The sequence below is a fragment of the Spermophilus citellus genome, assembly GCF_964194105.1.
Source record: "Spermophilus citellus genome assembly, chromosome: 13".
Classification (NCBI taxonomy): domain Eukaryota; kingdom Metazoa; phylum Chordata; class Mammalia; order Rodentia; family Sciuridae; genus Spermophilus; species Spermophilus citellus.
The window spans coordinates 5,311,943-5,332,627 of NC_138193.1; the positions used below are offsets into that span (position 1 = coordinate 5,311,943).

Consider the following 20,685-nt stretch of genomic DNA (forward strand, 5'->3'; position numbering starts at 1 on the left):
TTTTAGAAGATCGGTCCTTTCCAGTGGAGACTTTGAAGTTTGGTGCATACTGTTCATTAGTAAAGGGACACATCGACCATCTGCTTGCCTGGGACACTATAAACAGAAGGACTAAGGTGACTTCTGAGGTCAGATATACTTTTTAATAGAGTAGTAAACAGAAAACCACACAGGTTGGTTAAGTGACCTGCTTCTAGAAATAGACAGTCACCTAGTTAGTGAGGGGAACAAACTCAAAGTTGCCAGGAGACATTTCCATCACATTCCTTCAGCTCCATCTTGGAAGAGGCCAAGTGAGTGAAAGATGTTCAAAGAAGATTTGGGCATTGTTCTTAGGGAGTGCTGAGTTTGAATACCAGAGATCACATTTCTTGCTACGTGGGGAAAATGTAACTTGGTCTGTTCACTGTGAGGGCAGGGACCAAAGGAAGCCTTTTGAAATGATGATGGAGTTAAGAAAAGATACACTGATTTATTATGTATCACAAAGTCTAAGTACCCACCAGCCTAGCATGGGTGATTATAAACATATACACCCCTTCTCCATAGGGGAAGGAGGAGGAGAATGAAACCCATTTTTAGGACAGTAGTAAATTATATTCAGGTGAATTTAGTCGGCCTGGAGACCCATCCAAAGTCCCCTGTGCTCTAAGAACAGACAATGGCTTTTAAATGATCCTCTTTGGAATATTTAGTGGGACTTAAATACAAGACAGTAGTATATGACAAAAGTTTGTCCAAATGTGGTGACAGAGTTCCGTCTTTCTTCATATATTTAGAGTTTACTTAAATGAAATCTCAGGCAAGGAATCAGAAATAATCTCTTCGTTTCTTGGTGGGTCCAGACTTTCACTAGACAAGGAGCTATCATAAGAATGCCCCTTCTGTCATTTGCCACTTTTTATGTTCCAGTAATTTAAAATGATCAGTACATCAGGGTGCCCTATTTTGGGGTGTCAATTTCTTGACTCCTTCATTAGGAATAAGCAAATTTAAAAAGTTTGTTCTAGAGTAAATGTGCTAGTGGTGATGCTAGTGATGTCCCAGCTATCTTTTCTGTTCCAAGAAGACACTCATTTCGCTTCAGCTGTGTTCAGACTCATTTCTTGCATGCGAGGTTCATATCTCACCCTACACAGGTCCCAATTCTGCATTGGTCAAATGACTTTCCAAGGTATCTGCTGGCAGACACAGGTCACAAATGCCAGCACAAATCCCCAGTGCAGCCAATGGCTCCTCTCATCTCTGTATCTTTAGTTTCTTCCTAGAAAAATATTTTTGCTCCTTTTCCATTTTCTTCTAACTCCATCATAAAATCTCTTGCTCATTTCATCATCCCCACGAGGCAGGTCAGTTTCCAGAAAGTATTGTCAGACATTTTGGTACCTTATCTCAAAATATTTTACTCCTTAAGGAAAAAAAGATGAAGAAAAAAAAGTTCTGTAAGCAAGAAGAGGAAGTATGCAAGTACTTGCTTTTTTCTTTATGGATATTTCTCACTGAAAACAACCGTGTGCAAACTTTTTCCTCCATTGTTTTGATACTCAGAGATCGAAGATCCGCGTGGGCAAAAAGACCTAACTTATTTAAATTTTTAACATTATTTAATCATATTTAATATGATTTTAAATATTATTATTAGGGTAAAGTTATTGAACTTAAACCAAAAATATTTTGCTGGAAAAAGACCCCATGCTACGAGGAGGAATTTCATTCTGTCTTCCACCTTCTCCCTCCTGCCACTTCCTTAGCACTCAAGCTTTCCATCACTCTGCATTTTCACACTGAGCCACTGGCAGGCACCATTCCTCCCTCCTCCTGGGTTCCTTTGTTTGTTCTGACTGCTGGACCAACTCCATTTCCTGGCCATCTCTTCTTTTCCAAGAAGCTTTATGTAGTATGCTAAGATCAGGTCAGGTACTCCCTCTATCCTTGCATAACATCCCCCTCCCTTGAACTTGGCGTAGCTGATGGCTGGCAGCCATCTGATGGTGCATTTTTGTCCCCTTAGACTACTGGATGGCACATATTGTACATTTTGGAGATTATAACACCAATAATTGATTGCCTATTGCAGCCTGATACAAGCTATATTTTCAATCAGTGTCCAGGCATGAGTGAATGCAAGGGTGGAATTCAGTTTAGTTGTTAACCACTTCCTTCATGGGTAGTCTTATGATACAAATAGAGGGAAAACACCAAATCTTTTTAGCACTGTGGAATTCCTAAACGCACTTTTCTGGTGTGAAAAGTTACACTAGTCACAGTGCTCGGAGGAAGATTCCTGAGTGTAAACACCGTTATACAATAAGGGACCTCAAGATTCCCTAGAGAAATATGATTTCTAGGGTATTAGAAATTTGTAGAGGAAAATTGAAAGACATGAAAGTAAACATTCAGCAACCCTAGAATATTTAGACTAGAATACTTGCAACTAGGTAAGTAAGTTTTCAATATAATTATTTACTGCTGTACAAAAGCTTTTGGGCAAGTAGATTCCAGTTTGTGTTCAAAAAAGTACATGAATAGGATGCTCTTAAAAGTGTTCCTTTCATGGCTCTTAAGCCATGCAAATCTTTCCAGGTGTACATCAGCTTTTTTTTTTTTTTTTTAATAAAATGGAAAGAGATGAATGAGGAAATTTGACTGTCTTCTGGTATTTTGAATTGGGCAGAAACACTCCCAGAATCTCTCATACTCTTGATTTATTTTTATGCACTGGTATTCAGGTGATGAAAAAGAAGATCATGCATCCTCAGGTAATACCTGGGTGTGACCATCTGTGCCTTGATTTCTCAGTTCTTCTTTTCTTTTTCATAGGGATTTAGGTCATATAAACTCTCCAGCCATGGTGACAATGAGGTCAAGACCATAGATTTATTTCCATTGGAATGAATTTCCTTCATTCGGTTGCATAGCCATTGCATAGCCCATTAACCTTAAGATGACAGTGTGTATAGAGTGTAAATTAATGATTATTCACTCACTCAATATTTTATTGAGCACCCAATACATGGCAGGTATACAGCTTCCGCTTGAGTGAAAACCATGAGCAAGACTGAGTCTCTGCCCTGAAGGAATTCATAGCCATTAAATGGAGGTGGTTCAGTAAAGAGAGATTACCATGCTGACTGATCAATCCAGAGACCATGTGTCAAGAACTTGAGTCAGGCACTGTTTAGTGCTGACCAGCACTATGAAATGAGTAACATTTTAGGGAAGGAAACTGAGGCATAGAGAGGCCAATTAATTTGCCCACGGTCACACTGCTGGTGAGGGACATCTGGATTCCTACTGATTCTAGTCTCTCCTGCATTTTGGTGGAGGTGAGGTAGCAACCCTACCATGTCCCCTCAAGAAAAGAGGGATGCTTAAACAGCTTTGGAAGGACAAGGAGAACAGTAGCTAGGGCTGTTAGGACAAAATCCCACCACCTGGCATCATCATCTATTTATCATAGTGCTGGAGGCTGGAAGTACAGGATCAGTGTGTCAGCATGGTGGGGCCTCAGGGGGCCCTCTTCAGGGGGCAATAGCTGCTGTCTCACAGTGTCCTCACCTGGCAGAGAGAGATCTCTTCCTCTTCTTACTATGGAATGAATTTCATGATAAGAACCTCCACCTCCTGACCTCATCCAGACTTTGAATTTGGGTGAGCAGGGAGGAACCACAGCATTCCATCCAGAACAAGTAGGAAGACGGTTTGTTCCAGTGAGAAGAAAGAGAAATGCAAAGTCCCTTTCTCCAAGGGAACTTTGGCACAATTTCAGTTTTAATTTATGGAGGCGGAGGTAGGAAAACCTAGAGTGTGAAAATTTGATCCTAGAAGACTTAGAAAGATCACTGACCACTTATTTGAAAGACACAAGAGATAGAGGCAGAAGGCAGCCGAGATTCCAAATAGCCCTGAAATAAAATCTTCAATTTGCTTTTAATGATTGTTTAATTTTGGGGTGACACTCTCTGAACCTCATCTGCAAAACACAAAATAGCAATAGATATGAGGATAAAGAAAATAATATCTGTAAAAGCTAAACTGCTGTATGTACAGAGGTACTTTTCCAATAAAAATAGTGGCTTAGAGAAATGAGAAGTCTGTTGATTCTCAACCAGACTGTCTGTTACCGTTTCCTAGTGGGTTTAATTTAATTTATTTATTTTTGGTACCAAGGGTTGAACCCAGGGACATTCTACCCCTGAGCCACATCCCCAACCTTTTTATTTTTTTATTTTTGAGACAGGGTCTCACCAAGTTGTTTAAAGACTTGCTAAATTGCTTAGGAACTCGCTAAGTTGCTGAGGCTGGCTTTGAATTTGTGATTCTCTTGCCTCAGCCTGTCTAGCTGAGCTACCATGACAGGCATCCTAGTAGGTTTTAAAAGAGACTGATGCTTGTGTCCAATCTTAGAGGTTCTCATTCAGAGAACCGAAATCTTGGCCCAGGTGTAATGTTAAAGCTCTGCTAGTGCAGGGGAGATGGCGACCTTGGAGCCAAAGATTAAGATCTAGCTCATTATGATTGCGCATCAAGTGGCTTCATAGGTATTGCCTAGTTCCTCATAACTGGGCCTGAGCATGCTGACACCTACTACTACTGTTCCAGGTGCTCCTTGACTTATAGTGGGGTGATGACCGCATACTCTTAACCTACTGAAAGGATCCTAAGTCAAAAATGCATTTAATGCACCTGACTTGGCCGCACACCCTAACGCAGCAACCCAGTACACTGCCAAGTGTGGATCATCTTCCCTCCTCGTTGAGCTTGAGCTACCTTCAGATGCCACTGCCCAGCCTTGCTAGAGAGGATCTGAATGCACAGTACTGGCCAGGAAAAGATCCAGATTTAAAATATCATCCCCACCTAGTGTGTACTGCTTTTGCACCACTGTAAAGTCAAAAATCCATAAGTGGAACCATTATAAGTTGAGAACAATCTGAACTGCTGTCACTGAAGCCACCTCCTCAACTACCTCCAGTGAGGCAAAGTCACCCTTCCCAGGTCTCAGAGGGCTCCCTTCCCATCCTGAGCTGCACAGGAGGAGGAATAAGTGCGGTGATGAACAGGGATGCAATTTCAAACCTGAAGGCTCTGGCCACCTGGGAAGACACCCAGAATTTGCTTCAAGGACTGTCCCAAGGTCATGGCCCAAGTGGAAGGTAGAGACTCTGCCCCTCCTGCTGGTGTGCTTCCTCCCTGGCAACTGGGCCAGTTGTTAGAGTAGGGAGGTGCATGAACTCCATTGGGTCTCTCAGGGTTCTTTCTGTGTTGAAAGATAAAAGAAAACCTCAGCGGACCGTGGGGAAAGAGGAGCAGTTGACTTTGCTTGGCACCTCCGGCAACTGCAGAGTTCAGATGCGGACATATTGTACAATCCTTCCTTCTGCCTCTGGGGCAGGGCTTTCCGTATTTTTAGTCTTTCCTGACACTGCCAAGACAAGCAGTACATGGAGAGGAGGACAGGCTTGCTGGCCTGCAAGACAGAAGCCTCTTGCCTAGAGCGATGGCAACATATGCTGGAGGACTCTGTTTGCCGTGGGGGATGGGGGAGGGGCGGCGTGCTTTGTTTTGGCTTCATTTAGAGCATTTACAGCACTTCACACTCTGTTCTCCAGGATGTGTGGGAACAGAGGATTAGCTGGATGAACTAGCTTTGTGGGTGTCTGAGGCAATATAGCAAGTTTTGAAAAAATGGATAACACTTAAGTTTATCTTTAAGCTGCAAATAAAATATTTACATTTGGGTACGTACGTACGGCAAAATAGCTTATCAAAACACTAGGAATTTGGAATTGTGATCACTTGGGTTGACTTCTCCCTCTGTACTCTGAATAAAAGAAGGTTGGTTGCGTAAATTATAAGTGTGAAAAATCCAGTAGAAATTGGTAAGATGTTAACTGAACCAACTGTGTTGACTGTAAAGGAAAATGACCAACCTGGTTTCAGTATCATTATGAAAACAGAAATAATGGGGACGGTAGCAGACCTCAAATGGATCAGCAAGCTTTCTTTTGTTCTGCAGCGGAGTCAATCAATCGGGCACTGGCAGGGATCTTTTTCTGGGTACGAAAATGGTCCACTGGTTACAGAAGGAGTCTGCACTTTATAGGTTACAATAAGGGTGAATTAATCATTGGAGACCAAGGCAGGACTTGTTGTTTGGGGCAGTCAGGAAAGAAGTTGTAAAAACTCCAAAATTCACTGACCCTGGGAAAAGCTCAGAACACTGCTTATCTTCCTTCCTCTGGGACCCATTGTTACCCAGAGCTTCACTATTTGCTTTTCTTCTTCCAGGATTCACCGACTCTGGGTAATGGTTAAAGTCCACAGCTCACCTTTCAGTATCTGCCTCCCTCCTTCAGGGCCCATTGTTCCTGGAAAACAATTTACTGGGAGAGGTTTAGTATTTGGCTAATTCCCTCTCTCCTCCAGAGCCACACATCTTTCCGTTGTTCTTAGGGGTTGTCTCGTAGAAATATCATTTTCCATAACCCTTCATATACAAATCAAAACTCATAAAGACATCCTTTATTCTTTCTGGTTTTTTACCCTCTGTAACAGCAGTAATACCAAACCTAATTTCACCTCTACCTCATAAGCTCCCACTGGGTTTACTACAATAACTACCTAACTAGTCTCCCTGTTCTATACCTTTTCCTAGCAAATCATTCTCTATGCAGTGATAAGAATTATATTGTAATACGAATTTGATCATTATCTCTGATTCGTGATGTTCCATGTCTCCCCAGCAGCAGTATAAGAGAGCGGCTCTTTGGAACTGCACACTTCTTCCATGGATGTTTCTGACTCTGATTAGACTGACTTTGTCTCTGGCTTTGTGAAACTCTAGGAAAACATTAAGACCTAGCACAATGTGACTTTTCTCATTGCTACTCACCTTCCAAAAAGTGTGCTCTTGGTGCAATAGTTCATCAGGTGCTGTGATATTCCTGTACCTCCATCAGGGTACTGGCCACAAGCTGTTAAACCTGTTTGTTTTTCCCCTGCTGGGATGAACACAGGAGGGTAAGGATTATGTCTTACTCTGGCAGCTTTTGGTGCCTTGCACATGGGGAGCCCTTGGCGGCATATGTTTGCTAAACTAAGTGGCTTCTGGTTGTCAGCCATGTGCCCATTTGCCAAGCGAGCCTGGCAAGGCTGCTCTTGGGGTCCCTGGTGAGACACCAGTTTGAGTTATTGGATTAATGTGAATGGCTTGGAATGGAACTTTTTCTAAAACAACCCACACTTAGGCTTCAGGCTGCTTTTGCCCATCATCTAAATTAACAAGATTGTGGTGTATTTTATTATATTCTAGTGAAAAAATAAACACTTGGGGCTTTATTTTTCTAACCCTTTACACAGAAATCAAAATAGGTGCCCATTCTGCTATTCACTTCCTGTCTGTGCCAATCTGCACACACACACACACACACACACACACACAAAGCCACAGAGGAACACACCTACTGACATAGACTAATACACACAGATGTACTCGCACTAACACATTGACACATATGCACAGATGAACAGCCCCCCCCCCCCCACACACACACACTCAGGCACAATCATGCACATCCCCACATGCACATATACTAATGTGCACTCTTAATTAATAGTCCATTTGATTTCATGTTCCACGCTGTCCTGTAGTTTTGTTTTTTCCCTGAAGAATTCTTTTTTTTTTTTAAAGAGAGAGTGAGAGAGGAGAGAGAGAGAGAGAGAGAGAGAATTTTTTTTTTAATATTTATTTTTTTAGTTCTCGTCGGACACAACATCTTTGTTGGTATGTGGTGCTGAGGATCGAACCCGGGCCGCACGCATGCCAGGCGAGCGCGCTATCTCTTGAGCCACATCCCCAGCCCCCTGAAGAATTCTTAACAGTTTCTTTTTCCCTCATTTCCTAGTTAGGCCTTTTTGGATTTTGACCTTTTGGATGTACTCAAGATGCGAGTTCCTTTGATAACTGTTTGAATCTCAAATGTGAAGTTGCAATGCTTGATGAATAAAACAGGCATCATGAATATAGTTTTGCATTCCACGCGCACTTTTGTAGCAAGCTAGACAATCTCTAATGACTTGATGGCACTTCTCTATGAGTAAACAACAGAATACTCCTCAAATGAAAGGAGATACTGAGTATAAGGGAAATGTTATAAAATATGAAATGGTATAGAGAATATGTCAATGTCCTATTTCAGTATGCTCTGGGCTGATGAATTTCATTCGACATCTACTAGGATGAAGTTACTAAGTAAATTACTGGGGAAAGTAATACCACAAGGGGAAAAGTTTAATCTGTTAGGAAAATAAAGTCTAGATGAGCCATTTACGTAATATCTGAGGTGAGACTCATTACTACCCATCTTCTTCATTTCAACCACCTCACCCCCGCCAAAGACCTCAGTTAGGTCAATTTATTTAAAATCAACCAATTTATTTAAAATCAACAGAACTTAATTTCTTTGAAAATAGTATTTGATTCTGGTCTTTCATGGATTCAGATAAAGCTTTCCTTTAATTAATCCAAATTGTAATAATATAGATTGCATGTAAATCTATTTACATTGTAAATCTTCATGTTTCAATAGAATTAATAAATATTCAATACTGTTTAAGTTAAACATTGAATTGTGTGAGATGGATTTTTAGATGTTTTCTCTAGGCACACTCCAAAACCATCAAAGACAAGGCCTAGCAGCTCTCATAGGCTCTCAGAAAAAACCGGGAAAGAAACTCAGGTTTCTCTGAGGTCTGTTTAAGATCTCAGCATTTGAAACGATAAAAAAGCACTACCTAGACATAAACAATTTTGTATAAGTATATAGGTAGGCATTTAAAATTATTTGTATAAGTATACAAATAATTTTAAATGCCTACCTATATAAATAACACAATTGTTATTATGTAAAACATAATATACTATTATTACATAAACATAATTAAATATTAAATTATATTAATTGTATATATATACATATATATATGAACTATACACACACACACACATATGCACATAAAGACTACACATGGGATGCCTGGGGAATCTTCTAATACATGTATTACGATGGAAAGCCTGTCTCCATCTTAGATCTATGAAATTAGAAGTTATCTGTGTCAACTGTATTGTTGATAACAATGTTTCATATTAGAGTTTTGATAATTAACAATAATCACAGAAAATATACTGAAGACTTACTACATGCAGCCACTTTTCATATGTTATCTCAGTTAATATATACTGCAAACCTATGAAAAGATATTGCATTCCAGGTAAGGTCTATTCGAATCACCCCGTTAGTAAGCAGAAGCACCGCCACATGGATTTGACTCCCTAGAACATGCACTTAATTTTTGGGTAAGATGCTCTTAGCTTTACTTAGACAGTGACTAAACATGACCAAACCCCACAAGCCAATTCATGATTGGGAATGACCATTTTTAATTATGGAATCAAAGTGTGATGATGCATAGGAAAAGTACACAGTTATAAAAAGTTATAAAAGTATACAGTTATCTCAAGAAACAGGAAGTTCTAAGTTTTGAAATGTACATGATGCTATCTGTGCACTTTTGAATGTTAGATGCATAAGTGGAAAAATTAAGTCCATGGTGACATGCCCTTGGAGGATATTTCTGTGTGGTCAAACCTCTCCAGGTAGCCAGCAAACTGCTCCCTCTCTTTCTGTAAATACCAATCTGTGGTTCCTTCTTTTTAAAAGAGAGTCACAATTAAAAGTCAGGGTATTTTCCTAGAGCAGATGAGAGGACAGGATCTAGCGGTTGACAGTCTGGGGAACATCTATTCATTATTACCATTTCTTTCTTGATTTCCTTCCGCATGTGTTTTCTCAATCTTATGTCTCCTCTGCTTCTCTCTGTGTACAGACTTACCCTGATTCCTCTGCTCTCTGTGTAATCTGAGCCCTTCACTTTGGCTTACTGTCTCCCTGTGGACCCAGCTACCAGGGCTTCCTCTCAGCTCAGCTTTTGAAGTTCCCAGGTTTCCAGTCCTCAAGGAATCACCCTTTTCAAACTTGTAGGTCAGAAGGTCTGGTTTGGAGGTCACCTGCCGCAGTCTTGGCTGGGCACAGAATCACGAGCCACCACACAGCTTTGTAGATTCAAACAGCAATTCTTTATTCCCGAACTCACACCGGCCTCCTCACACGTTCTGGGGCAATCCCAGTTCTGCTGCCACCCAATTCACCTCTTCCACGAGGCTTTCTTCCCAAAATGCTCTCTGAATCTCAAGAGAACTCCAAGGGAGCTCAGGTAGCAGGAACGCCCTATTTCCAGCAGCAATAATCCTCAACATCGAACTTCCCTAAAACCCAAGGTCTTAAACTGGGAACGCCCTAAACCCAAGGACCGGGATACTATACTTCCTCAAACTGCAGGATACACCCTAATCCTGGATCCACCCTGGTCATTGAGCAGGGTCACCTTTCTCAAACACACATGCAAGGTCAACAGCGAAATTAACATGGGGTACGCTGGCAAGGCAATTTCGATGCGTCGTTTCTACTTGGTAATGGCCCTCAGCAGTCACCAGGTATTGGCTCTCTTGCGTCAGCTGTTTGCTTTCACTTATTTGTGTTTTGGGAGTTTAGGAGTAGAGTGACATGATATAAGAACATGGCCAATGATTTCTTAGAAGGTTAGTGGACAAGGATCCCATGGGAGACGGTATAATATCTTTTGGGATCTTTCTGTATTAGTAATCTACTTTGCTAAAGTATGACTGTTATATGCGCTGTAAGCCATACAAGAGACTTTTTACCTCGATGGAACATAAAAAACATGTACAAGCCTTTCTAGGGGAGTAAATTCAGTTTCCTATTTTGAGCCCATTATCACCTGATTGTAGGGACAATGAAACTTGAACAAGAGCCACAATAAAAACTACCACAAAATGTCATTCATTGGTCTCTTTTTATATAGATTATGAATAATATTTCTAATAGATCTAAATAATGAATATAAATATCTATATTTTACAAGGAAAAGAGACAGAGGTTCAAGAATCTTCAGTGACTCGTCCACGGTTAAGAATGTTAAGAGTGTGGTAAACACTCCAGACCCTCTGATTCCCAAACCTATGTTTTTCTACTATTTTTTATTATATTGATAATACTTTCAAATTGTAACAGTCAAATGTACCTTAAAGAAATAGGAGAAAAATGCCCTACTCTATTCATACAGATATCAGCCATTTCTGTTTCTTTGCCCTCATCTCTCAAGTTTCAGGAGTGCTCTTATGTCTTTTTTCCATTAGCCTCTAGAACTTCCTTTAGTGTTTCTTACAGAACCGGTGTGATGTGATAGATTCTGTTTTCCTTCTTCACAGATGGCTTTATTTCACCTTTATTTCTCTAAGATATCACTAGATGGAGAGTTTTAGGTTGACAGGTCATCTCTTTGGGCACCTTGAAAAGTTTGTATGGTGAAACAAACGGTGGTCCATGCCTATAATCCCAGCTGTTTAGGAGGCTGAGGCATGAGGATTGCAAGTTCAAAGCCAGCCTCAGCAACTTAGGGAGGCCTAAATAACTCAGTGACACGCTGTCTCAAAATAAAAATTTAGAATAAAGGGCTGGGGATGTTGCTCAGTGACAAAACACTCCTGGGTTCCATTCCTGATTACCGCCCCTCACCCCACAAATAATAAAATAAAAAAAGTTGTACTGTTTTTTGGCCTCTATCATCTTTTTTAAAAAAATTTTTTTAGTTGTAGATGAACCTTTATTTTATGTATTTACATGCTTTGCTGAGGATCGAACCCAGGGCCGCAGGCATGCTAGGCAAGTCCTCCATCACTGAGCCACAATCCCGCCCGTCCTCCATCATCCCTGATGAGAAATTTTCAGTCATTAGGATTGCTATTCCCTGTATGTAGTGGGTCATATCTTCTCCTTCTGGCTTTATCTATAGTTTTCAGTAATTTTATTTTTATGCATTAGTACTAATTTCTTTGAATTTTTCCTCTCTGGATTTGTGTGTGTGTGTGTGTGTGTGTGTGTGTATGTGTGTGTATGTGTGTGTGTGTGTGTCTGTAAGTTTGACTTTCACCACTTTAGGGAAATTTTTAGACATTAATTTTATATTTTCCTACCCTATTATCTCTTGCCTCCAATGACAGTCAATTTACTTTTGATATTCTCCCCCAAGTCTCTGGCATCACACTCATGTTTGTTCATTATTTTTTTTCCCTTGCTATTCTTCATCTCGCTGGTGATTGTACAAGTTCCAAGACAGAACTTGACAGTCACTTCCTCCGCTCTCTCCCCTGGGGGGTTTCCTTCACATCCTCTGGCTTCTAGAGTCCACTCTTCCCAGTTTCTCTGGCCATGAGGACTGAATTCTCTTATTAGAGTTTTGGCCTTCTGTGCTGTGGTGCAATTGCCTACATTTGGGCCACAGGACTAAACAGCAAAAGAAAGGAGACCATCTAAGAAGGCCTCCTCCACTGTCACTACAACACAGGTCCCTTCTGCTTCCCCTGAAGCAAGGGTCAGATCACCTTTCAAAACCTTTAAGGATCTTTCCTCCACTGGGTGCAGATCTATGTATGAAGCTGATCTGGAGGTGCCCCCACCCCCACCGCCATTGGCTTGCAGGGGCCTCTTTCTCTTGATCTCTATCCACACTGATGCACTTAACTAATTTTTTTCTTTGTTATTTGCCCTTTTTACTGTTGCATGGTTCCTAATTTGGCTTGCCTTCAGGCCAAATCCAGGTGGAGAAAAATAAAGAAAAAGAGAAAAACAAAATGTGAAATCCCTGCTCAGTCAACGTGACCTTTCTGATTTCCCTTCTCAATCCACTGGCTACTATTCACTTCGAGGGTCTTCAGCCGGTTGTTGGTCATACATATCCAGATTTAGTTGTGATCGGCAGAATCACAAAATGAGATCCTTATTCCTTGGACTGCATCTTCGTCGTGTTTCTCTCCCCCAAGCACGTGCTTGGCACAGAGCCCACCGTGTGATAGACAGCACCAACCATTCTGCAAGTGAAGTGAATGAAAATGAAAAATGTGAGACTCATCACTTATCCCTTAAAGTCTGGCAAATATTTGGCCTGTAGTCTGCCACTCTCACTTCCCATGCTCAAAGCTGCCATTGATGATGCTTGTTCTTTGGTCTCCACTAGAGATCTGTTCCAGGACTGCAAGAATACCAAAAACCCATGGATACTCAAGCCCTCTATATGAAATGACATAGTATTTGTATATCCTCTGCACATCCTCCCTGATCTTTAAACCATCTCTAGATGACTTAGAATACATAATGCAATGTGCATGCCATGTAACTAGTTGTTATATATATATATATAGTTTAGGGGTTAATGCCAAGGGAAAACTGTCTATGCATGTTCATTGCAGGCATGATTTTGCTTTTTAAATATTTTCTATCCCAGGTTGGTTAAACCCTTAGATACAGAGCTCATGCATTTGGAGGGACAACTGTATTTCTTTGCTGCTCTACTCCTTGCTGAGCCTAAAAACAGCTGCAGGATACTTTTAATAGCAGAGTTGCAAGCACTGGGGAGTGAGGTAAATGCTGACCTTTTGTTCCCATCGAGGTCTAACATAACCAACAGAAACCCTCCAGCCTTCCTCTCCCATTCAGCTGTGAGGGCTTCTCAAATCTCATCTGGCCATCCTCTGTTCTCCAAGGTTCCAGCTGATTGATATAGTTCTTCCTTGCAAGCAGAACTGTTCAGAAAAATAACTTTTCACTTTGCAATAAAGTTTCTGTTTCTTTTAATTCTAATTTGATAACTGTGTTTCACTGAGTTTTTTTTTTTCTTTTACATGAACAAGAATTCATTTTCTTCTTTTAGCCATAGGGAAATGGTGACTTTGTTTAATAGATTGGTAATTATCCAGCTCAAAAGAGATTATTAGAATTCCTTTTCATTTGATTACTATATATCTCCAAACTTACAGTCCATTTATCAGCAGCTGCATCCGTTCACTTGGCCTTGCTTGTCCTTGACTATGAGACCCTTGAGCTTTTCCTTTTTACTCTTCCTAAATACAAACATTAATAGAATGTGGTATTCCTTAAGTATATCTGATATAAAATTTCAGGTTTTTTTTTAAACAGACCTGTACAAATCTTTTTATAATTGTCTTGGTCATTTTAAAAATTTTATTGCCCTAGTTATTTCCAACTGAGCTATGATTAAATAGAAATGTATTTTTTTCTTAGGGGCTTGGGGTGATTATCATTAGCTTCAGAGAATCATTTTTGTACAAAGTGCTTGGGAAGTGTTTGTGATATGAATGTCTATTCATGCCTTTGTACATTTGCTGGGAAATACCCATGTCTAACTAGCAACTGGCACTTGCTCAAGAGAGCTTGGTCTGGAATTTTAAGTGTTGCCACTTTTAAAATGGGGAATCTGGTCAGGAAAATGAGCTCCTCTTGTGTATGAGGTATGTGTGTGGTGCAAATTCTGAACATAAGTTGGGCACAGTGGCACATGCCTGTAATCCCAGCAGCTCTGGAGGCTGAGGCAAAAGAATCACAAGTTCAAAGCCAGCCTCAGCAACTTAGCAAGGCCCCAAGAAGCTTTAGTGAGATCCTGTCTCAGGAAAAAAAAAAAAAGTGCTGGGGATGAGGCACAGTGGTAAAGTGCCCCTTGGTTCAATCTCTGGTACCAAAAAAAAAAAAAAAAAGAAAGAAAAAAAAGAAAAGAAAAAAAATTGGAGCTCAAGATTTATTGAAGGTCATCCTCATTGTCATCACTGAGTCCAAGGTCACCTGGTAAGAAGTCCTGTTTAAGATATTTCAGGACCAGAGCCTGGGATTTCATCTATCAGTGCCAAGAAACTTACCATGTGACAGCCTGCTGTGTCCATAATCTAAGTGTATTTTTCTTTCCTTCTTTTCTCCTGTGATGTCCAGTTTACCGTGGTTTCTGGGCAGTCTTGATGCTCCTGGGGGTGGTCACAGTGGTGACCGCCAGCTTTCTGATTATCTGCGCAGCCCCCTTCGCCAGCCACTTTCTCTATAAAGCCGGAGGAGGCTCCTACATTGCCGCAGGTATGTATAGTGAAAAGGGTGGGATTCTGGCCTTGGATTTTCTCTATATGTTTGTTATTCCATTTCTAGATATATGTCTAGATTCTGGTCTTCTAGTAATAGTAATATAATAATGTGCATGTGCAAAAATTCCCAGGTGCTAGCTGTGTGTCTGACTCTGTTTTGCACGTGTCACCACAATAACCCTCTTGACTCACTGTGTTGTCATTACATAACAAGAACACTGAGGCTCAGAGGGGAGAGGTCAGCAAGAGCCTTTTTATCTTTCTTGCTCCATTGATTTTCTATTGGTAGAACAACAGAGGTCACAACATGTCAGGCTATAGATACATTTTGTATGCTCTTAAACACATAGCTCCTTGATGATATTTTTGAAAGATATATCAGCATGATTTAGTTATAATAGGAAAACATGTTTTTCTACATCATCACCACTGAGTTTTCTTAATTGTGGTTCACCTGCATTATCTAAACACACACTTTTTTTGTGCAACACCTGCATTTATTTAAGTTGCATTCCAACAAATTTTTCTAATTTCTGCAAAGATGATCATAATATATATATATAGAAAAACATGAGATAGATGACTCTTGTGAATTGTCTTTTTCATTTAATTAGGAAGTAAAACCAGACCACTCTTATGAAAATATAAGCACAAGGCTGGTATTTGTAAAGGTAACAATTGTAGAAAGGTAGATGGGCTCCAATATGACTGGACCAAATTGCCCAAGACTGTGTTGTATTTCGGCATCAGGTCAGACAGAGCATTTCTATGGAGACTGTAGTGACAGGTGATGAGAACAGAATGGGGAGCTTTGCTACCTTTGTAATCATTGCTAGGACAGCTCGTGAGGCTGCCATCATAATTTAATCAATGGTGATTTAGCAAAACCCTCTATATAATATGATGCTTAATTCTGCTGAGGACATAAAACAATTATCAGATATGGATCCTCTGTAAAAAGCCAAAAGAAAAAAAAAGTCACTCTGAGAAGAAGCCTGTTTAACTGATCTTTTCTTCCATTGGTTTTACCCACCAGGGCTTGTCAGTTTTTAGTAATCCTTTTTGGTTGAGGTAGAAGTCACACACCATACAGTTGACCATTTTGAAGTATATACTTCAGTGTTTTTTTTTTTAAATATATTCACAGATGTGTACAAATATCACCACGCTCTGGATTCAGAACCTTTTCAGTATGTCACAGAGAAGCCCCAGGCTTCCTTCCCCTTGCTCCCTACCTGCCCTGAGAAGTCAGCAGCCTACTCACTATCACCCTGGGTTTGCTTACTTCACATAATTGGACTCATATACCTGTGGCCTTCATGTCTGGCTTCTTTCACTTAGATATCAACATTTATAATCTCTCTGCTTTAATTCATAATTCTGTAAGACCAAACACATTATGTGTGTTCCCTAGCATCTTCCTCACCAAATAGTTTATCTCCCCTACACCACATTTTATCCTTGACTCCAACAAAATTCTAGTTTGGGTGCATGTTTGTCTTCCTAGAAATAAAATCACTTTTTTTAAAGGATTTGTTTTTTTATTTCTTTGGCTGTTTGTATTTTTGGTGGTGCTGAGGATTGAGCCCAGGGTCTGGCCTGCACCAGGCAAGCCTCTGCCATTTAGCAACACCCACCCCTACTTTTCTTATCTCAGTTCCTTATCAAAGGGAATATGTAATCACAATAGTACTAACACATCATAAGTAGCACATTTGTTTTAAACTTTTGTTTGATCCTGGGTTTAATCCTGTTATAGAATTGCATATGAGTTTGCATGTGTGTATTTAGTATTTTTGAAAAATAGTTACTTTTGGTCATTTTTTTTTTCATTTTATAATTTGTGCAAGGAAGTAGTATATCCAGAGAATTAAACTTGGCTGAGAATATTGCAGGAAGACTAAGCAAGCGCCTGCTATGTACTCACATAATCCTAAAAATGTGACCAGGGGATTTTCTTCATTCTGCAGGTCTCCTGTTAAATACCCTAAAGCCTTCCCTTCTTTGTGCTTCATGCAGATGACCCCTGAGAGTTTTTCAGTATCTGGGGGTTCTGGGTATCCTATTTTGAAAGCCAGACAACTAGATTATTATGAGAATCCTTTCTTTAAATTTGACTTTTAATTTCCTTGATGAGACAATTCTATGTTCTTTGTGTCTGATCATTTGTTTTGCAAGAGCAGAGAGAAATATTCTGTTGCATAAGATAAAATGTTACTATTCATTGTATGATCTTGGGCAGGAAAAGTCATGTGCTTACAGATAACTAAAGATGATTGTCCACTAGCAATTTCTTCCACTAAAGAATCCTTTAAAGCACTTTTGAAGCCAATAAATCAGCCTTCAACACTTCTCCACAGAAGGATTTTTAAAATCTTATAACTGTGTATTATTAACAATCCCTGGTAATAAGGATAGGCTCTACTCCTTCAAAATCAAAGATGAAAACTTACACACTATCCTGGAAAAGATGAAGAAAAAATGGAGGATTTTTCTTATGCTAGGTTTGTCAGCCAGCCAAGTTCTTTTCTGTGCTACATTTAATACAGATCCATGCATGTAGTCATTTACTGAGCTAAATCAAATTGAATTTCCAATGTTTTCTTTGGTTAGACTTTATATTTTCAAAATGAAGACATCTCAAAGAATGTCTAAATCTCCTTATTTTAGGGCCTGCCTTGCCATCGCCCACCTCATCTCCTGTGCCTGCTCTGTGCCAGCCTTGTGCTCTGCAGAGCAGTTAGGAACAGGTGCAGCGCGGGCTCAGGGTGCTTGTGGCTGCTTTATCAATGCCACAAACAGGACTGGACACTCTTTATTTAGGCAGATGGCCTTAGGGAAGGGCACGGCCAGATTCCAAATGGCCATTGCTGGGTGTGTGCACATAGAAAGACTCTTTGGCATAAGTAAGATGACTGCTTTGGGGCATTCCATGCTTGGCAGATGATGCCGATATCACAGCTGTCGGATGGGAGCGGAGGGTGGGCTCCTGGTTTTCTCCGCCCGTGCTGGGCCAACAGTCTCGGGGCCAGGCTTGGGGGACAGTTTCTTCCTCAGGCAGGGCAGGCCGTGTATTTCCTGGGGAGGGTCAGTTCCTCACAGAGAATACAGTCATGGTCAGGACATTGCAACCCCAAGCTTGTGTTTCAGTGACTTGTTATTCACCTCAACAAACCTGAACAACCACTGTGACCTGTTTTCATGTGGACTCATGGAGAATTCTGAAAGGGGTTGACCTTTGTCTTTACTTGCCAGAGGGAAAGCATCAACCCTTTATCAGGGGAGACAGGAAAGCTGCAGAAGGAGTTAGAATGGGTAGGCCAGGCGGTCCAGACATTTGGGTTATACAGAGAAAACCACCATAGAGCTGATGCTTCCTAATTCCAATGTCACAAAGGAACATCAGGACACCTTTTGCTGTTTGAGGAAAATGTGGGAGTATACGAGAAAGGATTAAGATACTAATATTGAAGGACAAACACCAAAAACCAGAAATGGGCATTTGCAAGCATTATCAGGGTAGAAATGCTTTTCATACTTGAAATCACGTGGTCTGGGATGGTGGTCTGGAACGACGGTAGAGATGGACAGTCTGTCACCTGGATGCTGGGAATCGGGGAGCTTCTGCACCTCAACCAAGTTTCTTGTTAACCCCTTGGAGTGATGAGATGACTTAGACACCTGGTAATTCAAAGGATGAGACCAGCTTCAGGCCCAGGTGTGTTAAAGGAAGTAAAAGCTGCTTTTGCTGTAGTCTCCTTCTTTTGTGCTGATGGAGGCAAAGCTTTGGCTTGTCCCCTGGAACATGTCTGTTTGCTAGGTCCCATTCTGTGACTTTCCCTCTGGGGCAATGGTTTCCTGGACTGTGATTGCTGATCAGGGCCATGAGTAGAGCAAATTATCATGAGCCATGGAAATCCTCTGTCACGTGGGACAAACAGCCTGATGCCCAGCCTCCTGTGGACACTCTGTCCCTCCTGCTTTAGAGATGTTTTGTAAATGGGGAGCGATGTGAGCCTCCTAAAAAATCTAGTCTGAGAGAGGCCAATGGAATTAAAAGGAATAGAACAATTGCCATGAGATTATATCCCTCAGTTAGTTACTTAGAAGTTCTGAGGTCACTTTCCTCCAGTTGAGAGATCACAGGGCTCACACAGAGGCGCTCCATGTCATGCCTGTCTTCCTCCAGATAAAGAGGAGTGTGGCATTTCTCAGAGCAGGAGCAGGGTACAGTACATGGAGGCAACAGAAGACCCAGAGCAGGAAGGGATTAGGAAAGACTTGCTGACCTGGAGGCACTCATGTCTCCTCTGCATCTGGGCCTGCGTCTCTGCATCCAGAAAACTCCAGCCTGTCAACAGCCACCGGCCACTGACGCCAAAGGGGACTCTGTGTGAGAGAACAGGCCTGGGTACAAATACTTGGCGATGGTGCCTTTCTAAAGCATCTGTGTTTTAGTAGTGGCTATAGAAACAGGCTTTCAGGTGGAATCAGAAGCCCGACTTTCCAACAGGGAATGGAATATTTCCCCAAAGCTCAGGCCTTCACCTTTTGACAGCCCTGGTGTGTTGGAGATGGGTGGAACACGAAAAAATTATTCATAAAAATGATTTGTGCCTGGCCCACCTGCCACCCAGAAGGACTTCTTACAGTAGAAATAGCCTCCTAGTTTTAATGATCTATAGAAGAGCAGTTTGGATTTCCTCAGGGCCTCTTGTAAGCAAGACCCGACGTTCTGGGTCATGCTCTAACTCCTGTCCAGACAAATCTAGGGATCAAGAGGCCAGATCAAATATAAATTTGGTGAAATTTTTCTGGAAAACCTTGAACTTCAAATTGGAGTTAATACCCTTCCCCCAACTCTCATATCTTCCTCTTTTTTTAAAAAAAAAATCTGTTTTCTTCTGAGAACTAGAGCTAAGGCTGGTAAGTGAATATTTTCACTCACATGAAATCCTGGTTATCCTGAAGTTTATGTAAGGGTCTGCCGTGTGCCTTGCAGTGTGCTGCCTGTTGTCCTATTCGGGAATTCATCTAGAAAAGCTGTTAGATTACAGTGTGGGAAGGCTTTCCTTCACGTGAGTGCAGTTTTGCTGACATCCTCAGTCTGACATTTTTCATAAATGTCAAGTGCTAAAATCAACCTTGTTCAATATTACATAGGAAATAGTTGCAAAGAGTTTTAATTGCAAACATATTTTGAAATGTTACTACTTTTCTTTCTCGGATTTTCCCATGGGTGTTTTTTCCCTGCCCTCTCCCACCAGTGCTTTTCAGTTTAAATGTGTCTGACAGATTCTCAGAACCTATTTCCAGTGGGGTGTTCACATGTGTGACACGTGGAGAAGGGACCCAAAGCCCTAGAGGAAGAATTCCAAATGCACATTTCAAACTCCATTCTGAGCTTGGAACCTCTCAGCCAGGGCAAGTGGGAAGGGAATGAGTGGGAGAAGAAGCAGAGACAGAGTAGTGGTTTCTCCAGGGAGAGAGCTGGCTGTCCTGAGTGCCCCCTCACATGGCTCTTCTGTGTCCTTGTTGGAGACATTCTGGGTCATGCTCTAACTCCTGTCCAGACAAATCTAGGGATCAAGAGGCCAGATCAAATATAAATTTGGTGGAATTTT

At 41.0% G+C, this 20,685-nt stretch overlaps 1 protein-coding gene across 1 annotated transcript in view; it reads left to right on the top strand.

The window, feature by feature from the left end:
* TMEM182 (transmembrane protein 182) overlaps positions 1-20,685 on the top strand; it is a 49,253-nt gene that overhangs the window by 13,924 nt on the left and 14,644 nt on the right. The window contains exon 4 of the mRNA XM_081264868.1: positions 14,919-15,056. Within this exon, the coding sequence (XP_081120994.1) occupies positions 14,919-15,056 (138 nt within the window). The remainder of the gene's footprint in view (positions 1-14,918; positions 15,057-20,685) is intronic.